Here is a 20,600-nt window from a genome sequence, read left to right as displayed (position 1 = left end):
ACGTTTATAGTTTAAAGGAAATAATTTTTCTTATATAGAGTTTAATACAATTTGTGGCAGGTGTCACATTTTTACACATTCGGTATCAATATTTATTGATTAACAAATTATACAAAAGACATAAACATCGCTGTTATGTTTAAATTATTTGTTCAAAATGTCAAAAGATATTACTTATACTGACCTGGATACAACTGCTGCGAAATATTATTGTAACGGTGCAAATCTTAGAGTAAGATGCCTGTCTTTACGGCTAATATTCCCGCTTTGCTTAAAGTTGGCGACAAAATTGAAATTGGTGGAAAAATTAAGGACAACGCCCGAAAGTAAGTCAGGGTGAAAATCACTGATGAAGTTATGATGACCCAAATGTGATAGGCTGTGAGCTTCTCACATCACAAGCGGAATATGTCCCATTTGCCGCAGTATAGAATCATACTACTAAAACAATGTAATAAAAATAGCTGAAGCGGAAAAACACAGTGAAATTGTTTATAGTTCTGTTATAAGATGTCGTATAAATCCTGTGACTACAGTTGGCGTAAAAACCCTAATACAATAAGAGGCTTTTGTCTCTGGTTATCAACGAAGTCATAAGTTTCAAAGACATCTTAATCGTTTTTTTAAATAACATGAGTGTTTTAATTTTAGGATGTCGGTTAATCTATGCGCTCAAGAAGGCGAAGAACCAAGGGACGTGGTGCTGCATTTCGATGTGAGATTCCATCGCGACAATATTATTTCGCTGTCAAGGAAAAATGGTATCTGGATAGGCAGCGGCAACTACGATACTAACTATAACATGTTTGTACCTGGTTAGTTCATAACCGATTTTTACTTTGTTACTTTCATAATTTTTGAATAATCTAAAGAGGTACTCTTGTACTCATATCTTCATCTGAGTCTATCTAAATTTTTTCAGGTACGATATTTAGGATAGTTTTCGAAGTGAAGGACACAGATGTGATCACAATCTATTGTCAGGGCAAATTCCATTCCAACTTTCTGCCAAAGATACCGCTCAGTATGGCACGGTACATCGTCGCCTGGGCCGATGTCGAAAAAGTATCGCACTGCTACTTCCATTTCGGGTATAAAGTAAGTTGCGAAAAATTATTTCATATTTTGTTATATCGGCAAAAAATTAAGATATAAACACATATAAGTACTTCTTATTCTCATCATCAGGGCGTTGGTGACGAAGCTGGGCCAGGGTTGCCGCCAATGCAATCACCCCGAGCTCCTCCAAATATGGTAGCCGGTGATAGTAAGAGATGGTAAGCTCCTATTACCTCCTTGAACAACGCGAAGCATTTCTTAAAATTCACGATACTAAAAGACATATCATTTGCAGTCAAAGACCTCATAAAAAGTTAACCGGATCGCCAGCCCTTCACTCCTCCAACGAAAGTTCAGATGAAGAACACGGTAAAGGAAGGGCGAAAGCAGAAGGAAGAGCGGATCGCTTTTTTTACGAAACATTAATGTGTCAAGCGCCAGACTATTCTAAATTCGTGCATGACCCGAAATGTAGACGCGAAAAAGTACAACCCCGCGTGAGAGCAGAATACAGCAAAAAATACAGGGAGATTTCTGATAGCGAAAAGAACGACACGGAGGATTTTTCCGAGGAGCTCGTTTCCAAAACCATGGATTCGTCCATGATCGATTCGGAAGAAGTACCGGAAATGATGCTGAAAAAAAGATGTCGCAGAGGAAAGTTCGCGCCACTAGCCCAAGTCGTAAATTTTATGGGAAAAACAAAGAGGAACTAATTCTACGTCATCGCGGCCAATTTTTCTACCATTGGTAGTTTTTTTACACGACTTTATTTATTTTTACGTACAATTGTTTTTTTTTTTTTACCTTTGTGTATCTTTGTCTTAAACTTTAATTAAAAATGTATTTAGATTTTTTCTAGTCTGATGGATCGTCTAATATTTTTTATTATTTGCCTATATGATTACAATCTAGACTTGAAACTTCAAATAAAGGAACAATATTTTTTGCACGGAAATATTACTGCGCTGAATTTCTCAAATTTTTCGCCGCTAAACAAAACATTAAATTCAGAATCGTGCTGATCACTAATCTTCTTCTTATAGTGTCATCTTCTTTCGAAGGTCTTCGATCATTAATTTAAAAAGTTATTTTATTTTTTTTATTTTATTTATTAAGGCAACTTGCACCATTGACACCGCGGCTTTGAAAAGCGAACGGGAACTCTTTCCAAACCACTGGCGTAGGTTCTTAAGCCAGGATGTTCGTCTTCGACCTACACTTCGCTTTCCTGATGATCACTGATACTCTTACTTAAATAATATCTACAGTAAATGAAACATACAAAAGATATACACAGAATAACTTTAATTTTGTAAAACATGTATGTACAATGAACAACTTCCATCAATGCAGTGACAAGAGGCTATATTGAACATAAATGAACAATTATTTAAGGCTTTAGGGGAAAACAACTTCGATCAACAACAATATTTGTTACTGTTGATCGAAGGAAGACAGTTTTAAAATTAACTAACTCAACGTTTTTACTGGTGTTAATCGTACCTTGCCATCAGCCTAAACTTATTTGGTTGTTACTAACACAGTATCTATTTATATAATAATCATTTATGTATTTTCATTTGTATCTATGTACCAAGCAGTAGAATATTTCTTGAACTTAAAAATACTGTTCTTTTGTAGAAATTCTACAAATTCTTTAAAATGTCATTACTTAACCATAGACACAAAATATACCATAGACTAACAGCGCAACGTCAATGTCATGTTAATCTTTGTTATTGTGGTTGTGGTACGTATTTTAGTAAATATTTATCAATTACTTTAAGCTTAATTTATATAGAATTAATATATTAGAGAAACATTTATCAAAAATTTACCTTTATTTTATTTTGTTCGTAGTTTAGTGTGACTTAAAACAATAATGTTGAAAAAATCAAAGATTTTGTAATCATGCGAGTTAGTTTGTAGCTTTGCTTTTATTCATAGTAAAAAGTATTACTAGTTTTATGTTATGTGTAAAGTGGAAATAAATATAAAACACTAAAACAAACTCTTTAAGCAAAGTTTACTTTTACTTGTTACATTGTTTAAACATTTTTGAGATCACACGAAAAATGTCAATAACAATAATGCAATAGGACGTTAAATATTGAGCCAAAGAATTTGAAGTCAATTTTTATTCTTAATTTATGTTTAAAATGTACCCCGTTGTTCATTTTTAAGTACTTTACAAATTATTTCTTACATTAAACTTTCACCAAATATCAAAAGGCGGCAAGTTTCGTAAAAATAATTTATACACAAAATATGTCAACACATAAATAACTTTGTGTATAAATTATTAATATTAAATTATAACAATTTTTATTTACAAAATAGTATACATTAGCTATCTCTTATGAATATTGAGACATAGTCTTTTTACTACTTAGTTAATTCATTGCTTTTTACCTTCATTGCATGTTTATTATTAAATTTGTTTTCCACTACACTTGAATTACATGTTTAATGATATTGTCAATGCTATTATTATAGATATTTTATACATGGATATTTGCAATGGAGACCCATTCTAACAATATATTATCTTGCAATTATTTATTTTTTTTAGATTTTATGTGAATGTTAAATTTATTATTGCATGCTTTTTGAGCAATATATACTTACCCCAGCGTAATATTAAAACAAGGTAGTGAACACATCTTTAGATCAGTAATTATTACTATAATATTTTATTACCATTCACTTATTCTTTCAAAGAGAATAGAGGAATGACATTGTTTTTATACAAGTGTTTTACAATGGAAACAAACAGTTACACTAACTTATATAGGAACGGCTAAAACACTCACATATATATATCCGGTGTCGTCACCGACTACTTTCGAGTCCTTCGGGGCCCTTCATCAGGGTGACAACAACGATATATATGTGAGTGTTTTAGCCGTTCCTATATAAGTTTATGATAATGTCTCACGAAAGTTTGAATAATTTAAACAGTTACACATTTGGAACACCACTTTTCAGCACATTTAATAACTTAAAATTAATTTATACATGTTTTTCTTTGCACTTTTGTCCGTAAATCCTAAAACACTTTATCTCTTAACAAAATCACAGATAATATCAGCATGTTCTTCACTAATACCAATACTAACTAATTGGTTTTTCGATACTAAATATAAAGATTCACCGTCAATTTCGTGTTCAAGTAACACTGACACTGTTTCTTCCCATTCATATTTTACAAGATGTTCCGTCAATTCTTTTACCTGAAAGTTGAAATTCTGGTTAAGTGACTAGTGCAGTATTATAGTTATTTCTAGGTAAACTCTAGAACTTTTCTTACTTTACTCTACTACTCAAAAATGTTCAAAATAAATAATTACAGAAGGTTCTTTTTCCTACGAACACTGATCCATAGATTCATAACCTATAGTTACCTAATCCGGAGAACAAAATTGAGACAAAAATGGCATCTAAGGGCATTTGTTGGGATAATTTCCTGAAGTGTTGTCATTTACAATACAAAATGACATTTAAAAAAAAACTTTCGATTAGATGTCAAGCTTGTATTAAAAACTCCATATATTTTATATGCAATAACAATGATCAGAAGTGAAAAAATCAGTGGGTAAAAATATCTTCATTTTCAATGTAACTGCAAAACATCTGACTTTACTTTTGCGTTTCAGGTTGCCCAAAAAGAACAAAGTTAATGATTTAATTCTAAAATCTTGATTATTAATTTTGTGTTTTAACTAATTTCGTTTATATAAATCCTGGTGCTATTTAGTACTATGATTATAAAATTAAATAAAACACATACCGTCCAGCTTTTCACTGTTTCCGTCTTAAGTTCTGCAAATGGGTTATCTGAAAAGAAACATATGATAAATTTCTTGTTGCTAGGAATTGAGATTTCTAAGGAAAAAAATAATCTTTAAATTGTTAGAAGAGATTTTAGTAGGCTTAAGTTAGCTTAACAGTGCCGTTTTAGAGCTACCGGTGCCCTGAGTGAGATTACTACGGCGCCTTCTATCTTTTCTTGACGTTTCAACAGGGTAAAGTGAGAACACAGTCTCATATAAGCCAGTTGCTTTGAAAAAGCTCTTTCCATATAGAGCTTACAGTAGTATAGCCTCAAAAATATTAAACAAAACATACATTCTGTTAAAAGTAGAACTCTGAATTGAATTTGTTTGTTTATAAAATAAGGTTATACTGTGGATTTCCATTGATAATATAAGTATAAAAACATGTTGCTATCCCTCTATAGACATGTTTTTTAAATACAGGTTTAACAGTAGAATTTTGTGTTAAAGAGTCATTTGGTACCATCAACACGTCTAGAAAGTTCACTTTAGCACGAAAAAATTGTGGCATTGAAAATGTTAAGAAAAAATTAATGAAAAATTTTACCTTTTTTACTAACACTTTCTTTACAGTCTTTATTTTCCTCTTCTTCAGCCAGTCTTTCCTTTTCTTCGGCTTCGTTTAAATTCAAATTTGATAAATTAAACATCTTGGTGTTGTTTTCAGTTTTGACTTCTTTGGAATCTTTCTTGACTTCGGTGATTGTATTTGGTGGCAGTGTTTTTTCTTTTAATGGTCTTCGGATCTAAAATAGTTAACAACTTTATATAAAAAAAAATCTTTTCGATGAATGAATACTCTGAAGTTCTTACAAGGAAGGACTAATAACTAATAAAGCAACCTCCACATATCTACGAAGAAATTCAAAAGATATATGTGAAGTCAACCCGCATTGGGACAGCATAGTTGATTATGGCCAAGACACCTCTAACTTGTAAAGTAAAATAACAATAAAAAATACTTACAGGGAAAGCTATATTAGATTCTTGTATAACATAACCGTCAAGTACATGTGTCAAAACAAAACCGTTCTTATCATTTGATTTACTATTGCCAAGTACATTTATTTCTCTTATGTTTGGTTTTATCACATCATTTGCATCTTTGCCAATCTTTTCTTCTTTTGTTTGTACTACTGGATTAGTGTCTTCTTTTTTGGTTGCTTCTTTATGAGTTTCTTCCTCTTTTTTGATTGAATCTATTTTATTTTCCTCCTTTTTGACTAAAACTTTTTTACTTTCTTCTTTTTTAACTAAGTCTTTTCTAATTTCTTCTTCCTTTTTGATTAAATCTTTTCTTATTTCTTCTTCTTTTTTGATTAAATCTTTTCTAATTACTTCTTCTTTTTTGATTAAATCTTTTCTGATTTCTTCTTCCTTTTTAACTAAATGTTTTTTAATATCTTCCTCCTTATTAATTAAATCCTTTTTGCTTTCCTCCTCCTTATTGATTAATTCTATTTTATTTTCTTCCTCGTTTTTAACTACATCCATTTTACTTTCTTCCGAATTTTTGGCTGTTTCTTTTTCAAGCTCCTTTTTAAGTATTGATTCAGATTTAATATCACTAGTGATAGTTTCGACTTTTATTACATTTGTACTAATAATTTCTTGTTTATCAGCTAAAACTCTATTTCTCGCTTGAGTGAATACTGTATTCCTTAATAATTTCTCTGTTTCACTTGGCGATGATGTTTCTTTGACCGTTTGAACTTCCATTCTTTGTTGTATATCTTTTATAGTTTCTTCGTTACGTATTAAACTAGGGATTCTGGTAATATTTGGGGGCATTTTATGTGTTTTTTGCATTGGCATTGTATTTACGCCAATACTACTGACAGTATTTGTTTGTACTGAGGAGACCACAGCAACGGGTGAATTCTTTTGTGGTACATGATTGATCATCATTTTCTTTTGTACCTCATCAGGCGATTCACTCTTTCTCTTTCTATTAAACATACTCTGTTCAGTGTTGGTATAATTTGATGTCATCACATAGGTATGTGGGTTTGCGTTGTAGGATAAGGGCTGCTGCAATTTGGGTGGACCTTTTATTTGTGTCTGAGTGTTAGTAGGTATTATATTGGGTGCTATATTTCTTTGTTGCTGAGGTCTGGGTTGGATAGGTCTGTAACTGTATGAAGGAACATTTTTTGGTACCGTATTAACTAATGTGTTTACAGTAATATTACCTTTTGGTGTGACTGCTGCTATTTTTTTTACTATTCGTTCGTGTGTCGAATTTGTAATTGTATTTCCTGTTGGAGGTAAGTTTTGTTTGTTGGCGGCCAATGTTTGCATTGGTCGTATTTGTGTAATTTGATCTTGTGTATCGTTAGGTCTTTGAAGCGATTGTGTTGGTTGGATGGGAACCATTGTTATTGACTGTGGCAGCGATGTTTGTATCATATTATTTTCGTGCTGGAACGTTTGCTGAACTACTGGTCTGGGTATATTTTGCTGCATTTCAATATTTCTTTGAAAGTTCATAACGTTCGTTGTCGTTACAGCCGGTCTGGGTGGAGTTTGTACGTTTTGTACGATTTGTTTGTTATTAACATTTGTAGGTAGGAAATTGATTTGGTTTTGGTTAATTTGATTTTGCATGTAGTTTGCAGGTATTACACTGAAGTTGGCCGTGGTATTGTTTTGTGTAGTCTCGCTCTGTGTACCGGTATTGTATGGACTGGCGGTAGGCTGCAAAGTTTGTGCTGGATTTCTCTGCAGCATATTAGCCATTTGTACATTTGTCGTGCGCACTTCTTTGTGTTGTGCTTGAGATAAAAATTGTTGCGGTATCATTTGCTGTATGTTGTTGTAGTTCTGGTGGATGTATATTGGATTTTGCGTCGAGTGTTGCTGAATTTGTTGCATGAAGTTGTTGGGCGCCATCTGTTGGACGTACATTACGTTGTTTTGAGGTCTGTTCTGTATCCATGGCGGAGGGTTGTGTGGGTTTATAAATATCGTTTGATTCGGTTGTATTTGTTCACCTGGAAAACGAATAAAATCAGTTAAAGAACCAGACGCTGAAGGTCAAATAAATATAATTACTTAGAAGTACAAAAAGAAGATTAGAAATAATTTGAAGAGTCACTCACCAGGTTGAACCAAGATTTGAGTCTCGTATACTAATCTGACGGGGCACAGGAGCATCTGTTGACCCGCACCCTGTTGCCCGCTGGAAAAAATAAAATGGTTTGTTAGAAAAAGAATTTAGGTATCAATTAAAAGAAGAAGCTCTATTTAACACTTGCTGCGTTTGATAGGCCTAACCATTTCCAGGTAGCTAAATAAATCAATAGTGTTCATGGTAGAATTAATTGACAGAGGAGGGAATAAATATAAAAGGGATATCTTCCCTAGTTTTATCATCATCGTCAGCCTGAGATCCTCCACTGCTGAATGTATTCCATTAGTTTACTATACTATATTATATTTTACGCAATAAAGAGATAAGTTAGTTGTAATGTTCGTACATTATCAGTTACAAGAGTTTAAAGTTTCTTACCTCTGCTGGTCCTGATAAATTGGCTGCTGCATCTGTAATTAAAAAAAAAGATAACGTTAGTTTTTTATGGAAATTTCTATTTAATTTGTGTCGTTAACTGTGCGGTACCACTGTTTAAAAACATTGGGTCACGTGACCTAGATATATTTTAAATTAAGTAATATTCGAGAAATGCAGAATATACGACAGATTTACACTGGCAACAGGTAAAAACCGGAACAACGGTTTCTGACACTACGGGGGATGAATAGGAATCGAGTAACACCTAAATCTTTAAAAGCAATCAAGCATAAGTTACAATTAGTGTGGGTTTCCACTGTATACACAATTTTAGAAATAAATATTGTTATCCCTTATATTCTCTTTGTTAAAATAGAGAAACAAATATTTTTTAAGATAGGTGTAACGGCAGTTGGCTTCCACGATGAGACGAAAGAAAGACGTAACAATACACTCAACTTTGTGGCTCAACCATCTAATATAAAATGTACTTTATAACAGACCTGTGGTAAATATAAGAAAAATGACCTAATCAATTTCGATTTTACAGAGTAGGAGTGTGAAGCTCCGTTCGATTTTCACGAGTATGTTGGTCAGTTTATTTAAAACCATACTGGAAAGAGTTGCCTCATTACCTCCTAAAAATATAGCATTATGAAGAACGAAAAGCCTACGCATCAACTTCAATCAAGACTAGACTATAATTTGGACTGTATTTATATTTTAAGGCATAAGTTATTTTCGAGTAAAGTTTGAAAGCGATGTTATTTCGTTGAACCAAGACCTGTCGATAATCGTTTAGGCCTATTATAAATGTAACAAAATAAAAAGGCGTTCCTGCAGACGAAAAAAAAGTCTCGTCCAAACAAGCCGACTTAGATTAAAAACATTCCGTTTTGACAGCTGTCAGTGAATATAAAAAAGGTAAAACAACTGAGTTAAAATGTCCGAATGTAGCCGGAAATGGATTACGTCTTAGCGTCTATAATCTGTCTTAGCATTATAATGTATGTATTATTAATCTTTATATGAAGAATTTATGTAATAATAATAAGTTGGGTACAAAAAAAAATGTGGTTCAAACAGCTCAATAACACATGGTTATGCTTAACCTGTTACTGAACACATTAGCATTTTGTTTACTTTTACCTACCAAGTAATAAAATTGTTACCAGTTTTACAACTCACTTGTAATTTCTACAAAACATCGCTCCCCAAACCGAGCCATTGGCGCTTACCGTCAGACTCCATTTTTCACCCCACATAAATTATTGTATAGAACGCAACAAAAAAAACTATGGAATTGTCTCCATCTTAAATTTGTATTATTACAACTTGATATAAAATTTCAAGCGAAATTGAACTTTATTCTTTAAGTTTAAGGTAGAAGTGTGCTTGCCATTTGAAAGAGAAATATTTCAAAGGGACGTTCTTGAGATTAGAAATTGAACTCTATTGCGTACTACATACAATATATATTCGTTTATTGCAATTATTATCGTCAAGCAGTAGTCCCCTTTGCCTCAACAACGGCAGACATTTTTTGTACTAGTGTTGTACCGTTTCATATTTATCGATATTTAATAATGATGATTTCATTCAACTAATGACATTTCAAATTAATGTTGATTAATATTAAATACATTAAGTAATATATAATAATCATTAATGAACCAACTTTATAGAAATAAATGAATATAAATGAGACATATCGCAGATAAATAAGATAATTAACATATTCATCGTTATTCTCATTTATGTCTGTTTTATCAATAATTATGTTTTTTTTTCACATAAATAAAGTTTAAATAAATATTGGAATACTACTGAATTCAATTTGCTAATACTTATTTTCATATCTTGGTTATAACCGTTATACATAAATATGTACCTCTAAGTCCATCTTTTGCTAACGTTAATTTTTAGAAAAAGAAGAACAAACCATCAAAGGAACCACCTGTTGTATGCGACCACTGATCTACATCAACATTCGCAATTATTACGTAAAATATTTTTGACAGCATTTGTTAAGACAGACGAGGAGAGTAAGTAAAAGAAATAATGTATTAATGGTAAATAGGAAGAAACTGCGACATCACAAGCTTCAAGGACAAATCATCAAACAACAGTTAGTAGAATTAGTCTTTATATTACGGTTATGCGATATTGATCATGAAAATTTGTATTTCAACTAGTATTTAATCCGAGTGTAAGTATCCAAATTAAACCTCACTAATACGAATATTTGAAAAACACGTCGCTCTAAAGGGCTACAGAGGGATCCAATGACTGTCATAGCCTTTAAAGGCGCTCGTAATTTGGCTACGTTTTCATTTTAAATTCTATTTATTACTTTTGTACAAAATGTAAAATATATTTAATTAAAGTTGACGCTCATAGCTGATTTCATTTTGAAGAAATCGATTGTTAACTTTTAAAAAAATATTATACTTTTGCATGCAAAATATCGATAAACTCACTTTTATCGACAAACCCAACACTAAAACAAATATAGAGCGCCCTGGGGGGCAGCGCGTCCCTCGCTCGTCCTATAAATAAATCACAAGAAAGAAAGAGAAACTTGCCCCGGCACTGCTAGCACGGCGAACAGAGACACCCTAAGCAAACTAATTAAGTAAGGCAGTCAAATAAATACCAACGGGAAAATCAACCTTATTCCCATCGCACTAAGAACCTAGAGTGTAACATACTATGATGCTTAAATCAAATACATGTCATATGACACATTATACAAAAACATGTATCAAGTTACAGACAGCATGTTTACATTACTCTCTACATTAAATTATAACTTAAACTACCAAAAATACAACCTTAACTAATTAAGGTGAATACAAAATCATATCGATTCAAACATAACACTACAAAGTTATTCCTTTATCGTTCCAAATATAAATTTCGAAGAAATTCTCCAGTCTCGTTCAAATTTTGAAACGATATTTGCAACGTGACGTGTAATGCAACAAAACACCAACGTAAACAATGTCACAGAATAAAAACTGGATCAAAATGGACGGATGTTCGATATCAAATTCAACAAAAATCACTTACCTCTGTGAAATCTCGTCAAAACACAGCTCGGTATGCACAAAAAACCACGGAGAACGAATTCAGAACGCCATAAATACGGTCACTCCGGACATCTTTCGCGACGAAATGGCGGCACGAATAACGTAAAAGATTCATCCTCCAGTGAGCGACATCGGTACCATGCGACCGAGAGCGATAACGTCGTTACGACAGTATCGCTCGTTTTGTACGAAGAAGCGTTGCACGCTATCGATTTTACTGAAACGTGACGTTTTCTGGTACCGGTTAAGTCTAGCCAATGATAAACCGCTGGTTACGAACGCACCGTATTGGATGAAACGTGTTTCGAAATTCAAACACGTGCTGTGACCCCAATACCCTCTCGTTAATTCAATTGTAAACGAGTTTCGTATATTTATCTCTTTCTAGCTCGTGCCATTTTTCAATAGAAATGAGCGAGAGTATAAAATCTTGGAACGTCAAACTTGCAATAAAATATCTTTTGTTGTTTGATCGCATGGAATATTGAGTTTTATTCCATCTTGGTAAAGATAATATTTCAAGCCAAGTAAAAAATCATTACTTCGTTACGTATTTATTAATCTGTGGTGATGTCATCACTATTGTATGGATTCTATGTGCACAGACAATGAAATACTTTGAGCTCAATTTAGTAACAATAAATCATTTATTTTTATACATATTAATTTATATTACGGACATAAGAGGGTCGATAAATTTTATTGTGTTAATGAGGTTTGCTGTAAAAATTATAAAGGAAACTGTTAGAATATAGGCTAATAATAATGACACGAAACTTATCTTTTGTTTCAAGGTGAGAAGAGCAAACGCGATTCTGCACGGTTTTATTTTAAAAACACTGAGTTATGATGGCTGAATTTATAAAGAGAAAGAATTTCTATATTTAGTTTATGATTTCTTATATTGCTTTTATATTAGTACGTTTTTTTCTTGTGTATTTTTTGTATTTAAATATGTTAGCTTGGAGACAGTGTGATCTGTTCTTAATTAGTCTTTTTTTTCTTAAAACGTAGCGTAGTTGATCAGTCATAAATAAAAATACTTATAAATATGTATTTCTGTATCTATTTAACCTGGCTAGTGAATGTCTTGTGTTGTTACGTTTTATTATGACCAGGTATTATATTTTAATAAGTTGGGAAATACAATCCAGCCCATCTAATTCCGGGTTGTAAAAAGAGGCCCTTATTCAAAGGGCCCTGATGGTCTTCCAAAACGATCAAGCAAGACGGTGACATAGCGGTCCTCGAAAATTCAAGAACCCTCTTCTATTGTCAATCGAGATTGGCTAAGAAGGCAGGTTAATTTTTTATGACTAAACAAGGTCTTGACAGAAACTATGCAGCGCTTATCAACCTTATAAAAAATATTCATCCTTTGTGTTGCGCTAATTTTGCCGTGTCTATTAAAGTGTAGCCTTTCTTACTTACAAAGAAGATTATCGACGCTAAACTTCAACGATTTTATTTATAAATTTGTTCAATAGATTATAACGTTACGTCTTAATGCGTATTTATACATCAAGTAGATTTTTTTAATGTCCCCTCCAAGGAAAAGTCTTACAAACCAGACACTTTATTCTATACATAAATTCAAAGATAATGAAATTAAACGAAAAGCATGAAACCTATTAATTTTTCTAAATTATTAAGTTAACATGGGTGTCTAAACCAAAATCTCCGTTTAAAATATATTGTTATGTCTGTTTTGTCAAAGATAATGACAGAGATGATGATATCTTTTATACAGAGATTTTGGTCTTAGAAACCTAGGGTTAAACGAACAGATCCTTCATAAACCGGGTATGCAGGAGGTTCAAGGTCTCCGGATCCTGGAGTCGCTAGCCATAGGACGTATTACTTTTCGCGCCAAACTAATTTTCGCACTCGGGCGCCTGTTATGGTTAAGACTGCCGTGTTAACGAGTTATTTAAATGAATTTTACTTTGTGGAATACGAATTTATTATTTCTTGGCAAAGCGAGAGAAGGTTTATCGAGTAATCTATGCAGTATCTAATTATTACGCTTAAATGTCGTCGAATTTGGTGAATTTTGATATATTTACTTTATACAGAGAGTAAACGGCTATAAAACAACAATAATCCGTTTCTTTTTTACAATAATAAAAAAAATCAAATATGCATATCAACTTAATAGACGATGTTTGTTATGATAAAAAATAAATGAAGCAATTATTTCACTTCGTCAAAATCTCACGATACAATCCTGAATTTTGAGACAACTTCCCGTGGGTTTTTGAGACCAAAATCTGTTTATAAAACATATTATGCCTGTCATTATCTTGTACAAAACAGAGATAACACGTTTTAAACGGAAAATATGGTCTCAGAAACCCAAGGTAAGTATGAGTACAAAGTTAAACGGGATTTACTGGGTTAATTCTGTGAGTTCTCAACTTGAAGTATTGCTATTTAAATCCGTAAGGCGTTATGTGTCAAATATTCATTAAATTTTTCCATCTAATAGAAAGTAATTAGTTCACATAATAACACATTAATTATGTCATAGTTATAAGTTTTTCTATTGTATTAAATTTTCAGCAATACAGCAGGTTTCTGTGCTTGCAAGTTTTATTGAAATGAGTGGAAATAACGTCTGTTATCGAAATGTCAGTGCGAAAGTAAATTCAATGCAAAAGCGTATTATTTATCAAAAGTTTTTGGTTTGGTTTAACGATTTTACACGATTTTTTCACGAGTGGTGTAAAATCTTGTCACCTCTTTATTGAATCATAAATCTAAAATTGTCATTTAAAATTATTATCGCGAAGTTATTGAGTCGCTTCACCACAATTATTTTACGTAGACGCGAATTGATGACTTTAATATTGATATTGTGCCCAAATAATCTTACCTGGAAGCATGAATTTTGTATGCTATACTGAAAAAAATAATTATAACCTACACGATATGATTTTAAATCTGCAATGTTATCAGAAAACACTTACATATGTTAACTAATATATATTTGGAGGTTACACCGAGTGTTCTTTGCCAAAGAAGAGTGCTTCGCTTAATCAGTAAAAAATCAGTGATCAAACACATTTCGTTTTAAAGCAAACAACTTGCTATAGGTTTAATTCTCTATTCGATTAAGCCCCTTTTGTTTTTTCAGACCAAGAACGATCATTTTCTCATTGTTAGATGAAGCAAGCATTTTTTAAATCAAATATCTGCCAATAAGAGCGTCGGTGGCTCAGGGGTTAAGCACTTGACTTGCAATCTGCAGGTCCTGGGTTCGAATCCCGCCATGTACCAATGTGTTTTTCGATTTTCGATTTACATATGTACATTTATCCGAAGTTCTTACGGTGAAGGAAAACATCGTGATGCAACCTGCACATATCTGAGAAGAAATTCAATGATATGTGTGAAGTCAACCCGCACTTGGCCAGCGTTGACTATGGCCTAGTCACCCCTAACTTGGGGTAGGCTCCGAGCCCCTCGGTGGGGACGTATAGTGAGCTGATGATGATGATGATGATGCGTTAGCATTTTCTTAATTCTTACAAACCTACATTCTTATTAGCTATTGATCTCTTCTATTGAGTTTACCTTTAATCGACAGAGAATAAGACGCTCAAAAGAGAATATCTCCCCTACCCATGCGTCCTCCTCTGTTAAATCCACTACCTGTTTCCATCCTTTCCTTATAAGAAATTGGTAGGAAGAGAAAGAAGACTACAAATTAGACCTCCGGCACGCATACTCATTATACGAAACGCTGAATTGCTTCCACTTGACGCCTGTCTTCTGAGTGATCGTTATTACACCGGACAAGCCGGTCAATTCGTGCAACAAATATTGGTATGTCAACCACTGTTAAAGGTATACAAAATAGTCTGCAATAACCCATAGTATATTTTTCATCCTATTTTTTTAATGCGGCAAGGAAGAAGTCGCGGTGGCCTTGCACAACCGAAATTTATACCCGTTTTATTACTTTACTAGTTGTATAAGGGTACTACATCGGTAAGTATAGGAATGGAATTTTAGATTCGTAGGTAGTAATAGCGAGCGTCGGTGGCTCAGGGGTTAAGCACTTGACTTGCAATCTGCAGGTCCTGAGTTCGAATCCCGCCATGTACCAATGTGTTTTTCGATTTTCGATTTACATATGTACATTTATCCGACGTTCTTACGGTGAAGGAAAACATCGTGATGCAACCTGCACATATCTGAGAAGAAATTCAATGATATGTGTGAAGTCAACCAACCCGCACTTGGCCAGCGTGGTTGACTATGGCCTAGTCACCCCTAAAATTGGGGTAGGCTCCGAGCCTCTCGGTGGGGACGTATAGTGAGCTGATGATGATGAGGTAGTAATATAAATTTTCTCGTAATAAAAATGTAGCTAATTGAATCATTTAAAAGTTAATTGCACCGTTAATGAGATAACGTTGTCACTATTAATATAATAATATAAAATATATAAGGCACTTAAATATGCGAGACTTTACTCTTATTTTACAAAAAATCAATTTCCCCAAATTCATTAGCATTCATCAAGATTAGAACTTGCACTAATTAAATATGTAACCCCAATAGTTCGATAACCGGAATTTACCTTCAGCAGTAATTAAATTTATTTGATAAAACAACTACTAACAAAGATGTAAGCCGATTTCGAAATACTTCAAGCGATGTTGCTTCCAAAGTAATATAGGTTAAGCACCCCCTGCGCTCTAGTAACTCAAAAACAAGTTAAATACGTAAATAGGAGTATAAATAAGAGCTTTTATTAGTTATAATACGGAGTTTGTATAGTAAATATGTGTAAAACTAATGTGTGTCCAAGTCAAAAATATTAACACGGAAGAAAAAATATTACGAAAATGTCAAGCGGCTACGAGGACGAAATGGAGACGACGCCACCCAAAAAAACGAAAAAAACAATAGTAAAACGACCATCTAACGAAGAATTGAAAAGTAGTAATGAAAATGAAGAAGTGCCAAAGAAGTTGAGCGTAAAAAAGATGGTCCACGAAGCACTAAAAGACTTAAAGAGTAGAAAGGGCACTTCATTATACGCTATTAAGAAGTATATGCACGAAAACTATGACGTCGACGTTGTTAAAGTGAACTATATCATAAAGAAACTGATTAAAAATGAAGTGGAAGCTGGAATTATAGTACAAGTGAACGGAATAGGTGCGTCAGGGTCATTCAAACTCGCACCCGCCGCTGACAAACAGAAAAACAAACCAAAAACAAAGAAAATCGAAAAGAAAATCACCGAAAAAACTGACACAAAAACTAAAAAAAGTGATAAAACAACAACTGACGTTGAAAAAGTAAAGAAAAAAGGTATTATAAGAAAGATGGAAATAACCGAAGGGGAAAAGAAAGAAAAAAATGTTAGAATCAAAACAACAAAACAGTCAAAGATGAAAAAGATACAAACTCCACTTAAAAAGAAAACTGCGATGTCAAAAAGAAAGAGCATCGGCTCGATAATAAAACCGCCCAAAATGAAGCCAAAAGCGTAACCGTCAAATATTTAAACATCATCGTAAACAACATAAAATCAAATATATCAAAGCTTGTGACCTGGATGGTTCAGCGGTGCACGGAAACTTTTTTATTTATTTTTAAATTGTATAATATTTGTAAAATAAATAGTAATCAAAATTAAAGGTGTTTTTCTTGTAAATTATCAATAAGTGACCAATATGCATCCATTCAAGTAAATACGGTGTTCTTGCTTCTTAAGTTTGTATTGCATACGTCGATATATTCTGCATTATTCCAATTTATTAATTGACATGTTTTGAAGTTAAAATACTTTCAAACACTATTAACTTTCGTTTAGGCTACTGAGTCGGTCGGTATAAAAAATACTGTTTATTTTTTACTTTTTTTAAAGGATGACAATATCTTTCTTCAGGTATTTGGACACTAGAAATTCGGTTTACAAACACTTATATTTGCGTTTATTTGCTTTATAATCGTTTGCTGTTGTATTCGTAAAACTCATATTTATATCGGAGGCGTACCGTGTGGGTGTCTTTTACATCACAATGTTCTCAGTAGTTAAAAAAAGTTAATCCTAATATTAAATATATGTTAAAATGTAATTTGTCGAAAATTGTAAACGTTTCTTATCAAAATGATTTGATAATTTCTAAATTTAGTAGTACATTGAATAAATACAATCGGCGTCACATAACGCACATCAGAAAAAAAACTAAATCCTATTTTTCGTCGTCTCGCCAATAATAATGACTTAGTTGTAGGTATCATTTAAAAGGTAACTTCATAAACTTTCAGAAATTACTCAAACATATGTTTATTACAGGTAATTTCGTGTTACGCGAAGTGTGCAGCAATATTGTATACTTACCATTATTAACCCTTTAACCGCTTGGCATTTTATCAGCTGCCGTGCCCCCAGCGCCCAGCTCGATACAACAGAAAAAAATACCTACTACAAAGAGGGTTGTATGTAGTTTACCTATTAAAATATCGATAAATAATATCGAAATTTGTTGCAGCGCGATGTTAATTATAAATCTGTGCTTAAATCCAGGGCAACATTTTTTTTACTTTTGGTAGTAGAAAGAATTGAATGCAAAGCCATTAAATATTGTTAATGATTTATTAATTCTCAATATAAAATCAGTCCAGAAATCTTCTTTTAATTTCCCAATAACAAATATATACAATAACAAACTTACATAATAATTCAGTCGTACGTTTATTTCCTAATCAGCCTGCAGTTTAGTCTAGGGATGGGAACACTATCATTCACAATTGTCGACATTTGACAACTTATTTGCTTATTTTCAGAAGAATTCAATAAAACTATGTAGAACTATTGTAAAGAAATATTTATTAGTAATTAATTTATTTGTTGTTCTCTGAATAAGTTAATATTAAGAGAACTGCTTTGATGTACATTTTTTTTACATGTTACTCTTTGAATAATGTCCCAACACTAGTGTCGGATTTCTCCGACGCGGGCGTTTGGCACTAATGAAATTACAAGAGAATATTATCAGTTATTTCACCGAACTTCTTACTTCTTAATATGGCTTTTTAGTACGAACCAAAAGTGTACGACATTACAAATGATTGCTTTATGTATTAAATCTTCATATAATAACATGTTTAAGGCAATATAAAACATGACGAGTCGGAAAAGCCACTAAAAACAAACACAGCTATTTTGTCGGATATATACGACCTAGGCGAAATGGACACGATAACATTGGTCGGATTAATCCGACTCTGGCGGTTAAAGGGTTAAAGGGACACCCTTTTTACTTTTTTGATGCAGTTATTTAAGACTACCTTCATATTGTTCCTACCTTTTGTTATTCACGCAGTAAAGTTAAAAATATTTTATTATTTTACGTTTTTTATACAACAAATTAGCAACTGGCCATCTGATGTCATAACTGCGAAGAAATCGACAACTGCATACATGTCAAGTTTTCTTTATTCCAGTAAATGCTCTAAGGATAATAGGTTGAAAATAAAAACAAAACTCATATAAATTCGGCATTTATTCATTTAATTTATTATTTACAGCTTTAATTAATAAAAAAATACTTTACTTAAAATATGCCCTTTATATAACGACTAATAACTTACATTTATATGTATATATTACATTAATATTAAATTAATAAAATGCATGCAAAAGAAAACGGTAACAAATTATACTTATATATGTACTATATGTTGCATTGGTTTATTTATTTATTTCTGACAGTGGAATTCATATGACGTAAAACTTTAATTAAAGATTGTCTTTAATATAGTGTTCCGATCACTGACCTTTATAAATGGACTGGCTATAAGACCTAATATTTTGTGCCTATTTGATTTTTGTCATTTTAGCGCTGTTGTTATTAATTTGTAGCGATGGTTTGGTTTTGAACTAGTACTATAGATAGAATTAACTGCCAGTAACATTAAAGAGACACGTTTAAATCGAAAAAAAAGCTGTAATTTCCAAGAAATTCCATCCATTTATGGTCAGTGGTTTTGAAGATCGTGACACTTGAAAGAATCTTGTCTCAGTTCTTTAAAAGAGAATGTAAGAGACAAGGAGATACAAGTTTTCCTCGAGTCGAAACCCATAGTAAAATAAGGGTTAACTAGACTCGTTAACTTTTCGAAAATGTCTTTGAAAGTCGAAATTATTACTCAGTGTGTGCCGAGAGGAAGTATGGAGCAATGCAGTAACCTTAATTCCGTTTTTTCCAAGCACTATTTACTTATAGTATCTTGACACATGTATAATTAATTGAAAAATAACTAAAGAAAGTCTATATAAAGAGTAATTTGTTATATAAAAATGTTTGAGCCAATTTTAATTCCTCTGCCTACCTTACTTTAGGTTATAAAAACTCTCTTGTAATATTTCTTTCAAAACATTTCACATCAGCGGTTTTAGGTTTACTTATGTCATTAAGGAAGACAAATTTAGATGAATTCAATAAGCTTCATTAACAAAAATAATATCAAAATTACAAGCGAAAAGAATATATCGATGGCTCCTACGAATAAAGGACAATGTACAAATTGACATCTTTACAGCAGAGGCTCTCAAAGTATCAACCCTACGACGCCCCCACCGAATAACTCCGTAATAGGAAAAATCAAATTTTTCAGGAGAAGCAAAAACCGTATTTCTTTAATAACTTCATCAATAATTATTGTACAAGAATCTTTTAGACACCAAAACAAAGCTAATTTTTATAGCTTCATTGTATTTAATTTTCATTCATATATTCCGGGCGTATTCTGTGCTATGAAGGAAAAATTATAATACCGGAAATAAAAAAAAATCTGTTTCAATAATGACTTTTACGATATTATTCGTGTAAAATCCTACTTAAAGCATTTATCAGTAAGATTGCATTACCATGGAATTCCTAAGAATATTTTCATCATCTGCTTTTACGCACTAACACGTGTAAATTTGTATTTGTATTTAGTGCACGTTGTTAACTAGACAAAGACTTAGCTTTTAACATAGAAAAGTCAGAAACATCAATTTGTTACTTTGGCCCTTTTACATACGACCCATCGATATAGTCAAAGAAGAATATCTCCCCGATGAGATAG

General features: G+C 32.5%; 3 protein-coding genes across 3 annotated transcripts; 2 read left to right on the top strand and 1 right to left on the bottom strand.

The window, feature by feature from the left end:
* Nucleotides 1-192: 192 nt before the first annotated feature.
* On the top strand, nucleotides 193-1,819 carry LOC106709468. The gene is made up of 5 exons (XM_014501276.2): nucleotides 193-326; nucleotides 652-815; nucleotides 923-1,098; nucleotides 1,189-1,277; nucleotides 1,355-1,819. Exons 1-5 carry the CDS (start codon nucleotides 238-240, stop codon nucleotides 1,773-1,775), a joined length of 939 nt encoding a protein of 312 aa, XP_014356762.2. The 5' UTR covers nucleotides 193-237; the 3' UTR covers nucleotides 1,776-1,819.
* A 2,243-nt stretch (nucleotides 1,820-4,062) lies between these two features.
* LOC106709457 (interaptin) lies at nucleotides 4,063-11,598 on the bottom strand. Its single transcript, XM_045682654.1, has 8 exons — nucleotides 11,482-11,598; nucleotides 8,410-8,441; nucleotides 8,000-8,079; nucleotides 6,237-7,891; nucleotides 5,865-6,113; nucleotides 5,446-5,644; nucleotides 4,853-4,947; nucleotides 4,063-4,295 (listed from the first exon to the last, which is right to left on the bottom strand). Exons 2-8 carry the CDS (start codon nucleotides 8,439-8,441, stop codon nucleotides 4,122-4,124), a joined length of 2,484 nt encoding a protein of 827 aa, XP_045538610.1. The 5' UTR covers nucleotides 11,482-11,598; the 3' UTR covers nucleotides 4,063-4,121.
* A 4,759-nt stretch (nucleotides 11,599-16,357) lies between these two features.
* Nucleotides 16,358-17,011, top strand: LOC106709458 (histone H1). The gene has a single exon (XM_014501264.2). It carries the CDS (start codon nucleotides 16,358-16,360, stop codon nucleotides 17,009-17,011), a length of 654 nt encoding a protein of 217 aa, XP_014356750.2.
* The last annotated feature ends 3,589 nt before the right edge of the window (nucleotides 17,012-20,600 follow it).

This window comes from Papilio machaon, chromosome 19, assembly GCF_912999745.1.
Source record: "Papilio machaon chromosome 19, ilPapMach1.1, whole genome shotgun sequence".
In the NCBI taxonomy this organism is placed as follows: Eukaryota; Metazoa; Arthropoda; class Insecta; order Lepidoptera; family Papilionidae; genus Papilio; species Papilio machaon.
The sequence above is the reverse complement of the archived record's forward strand: the minus strand, read 5'-3'. Positions and strand labels throughout refer to the sequence as shown.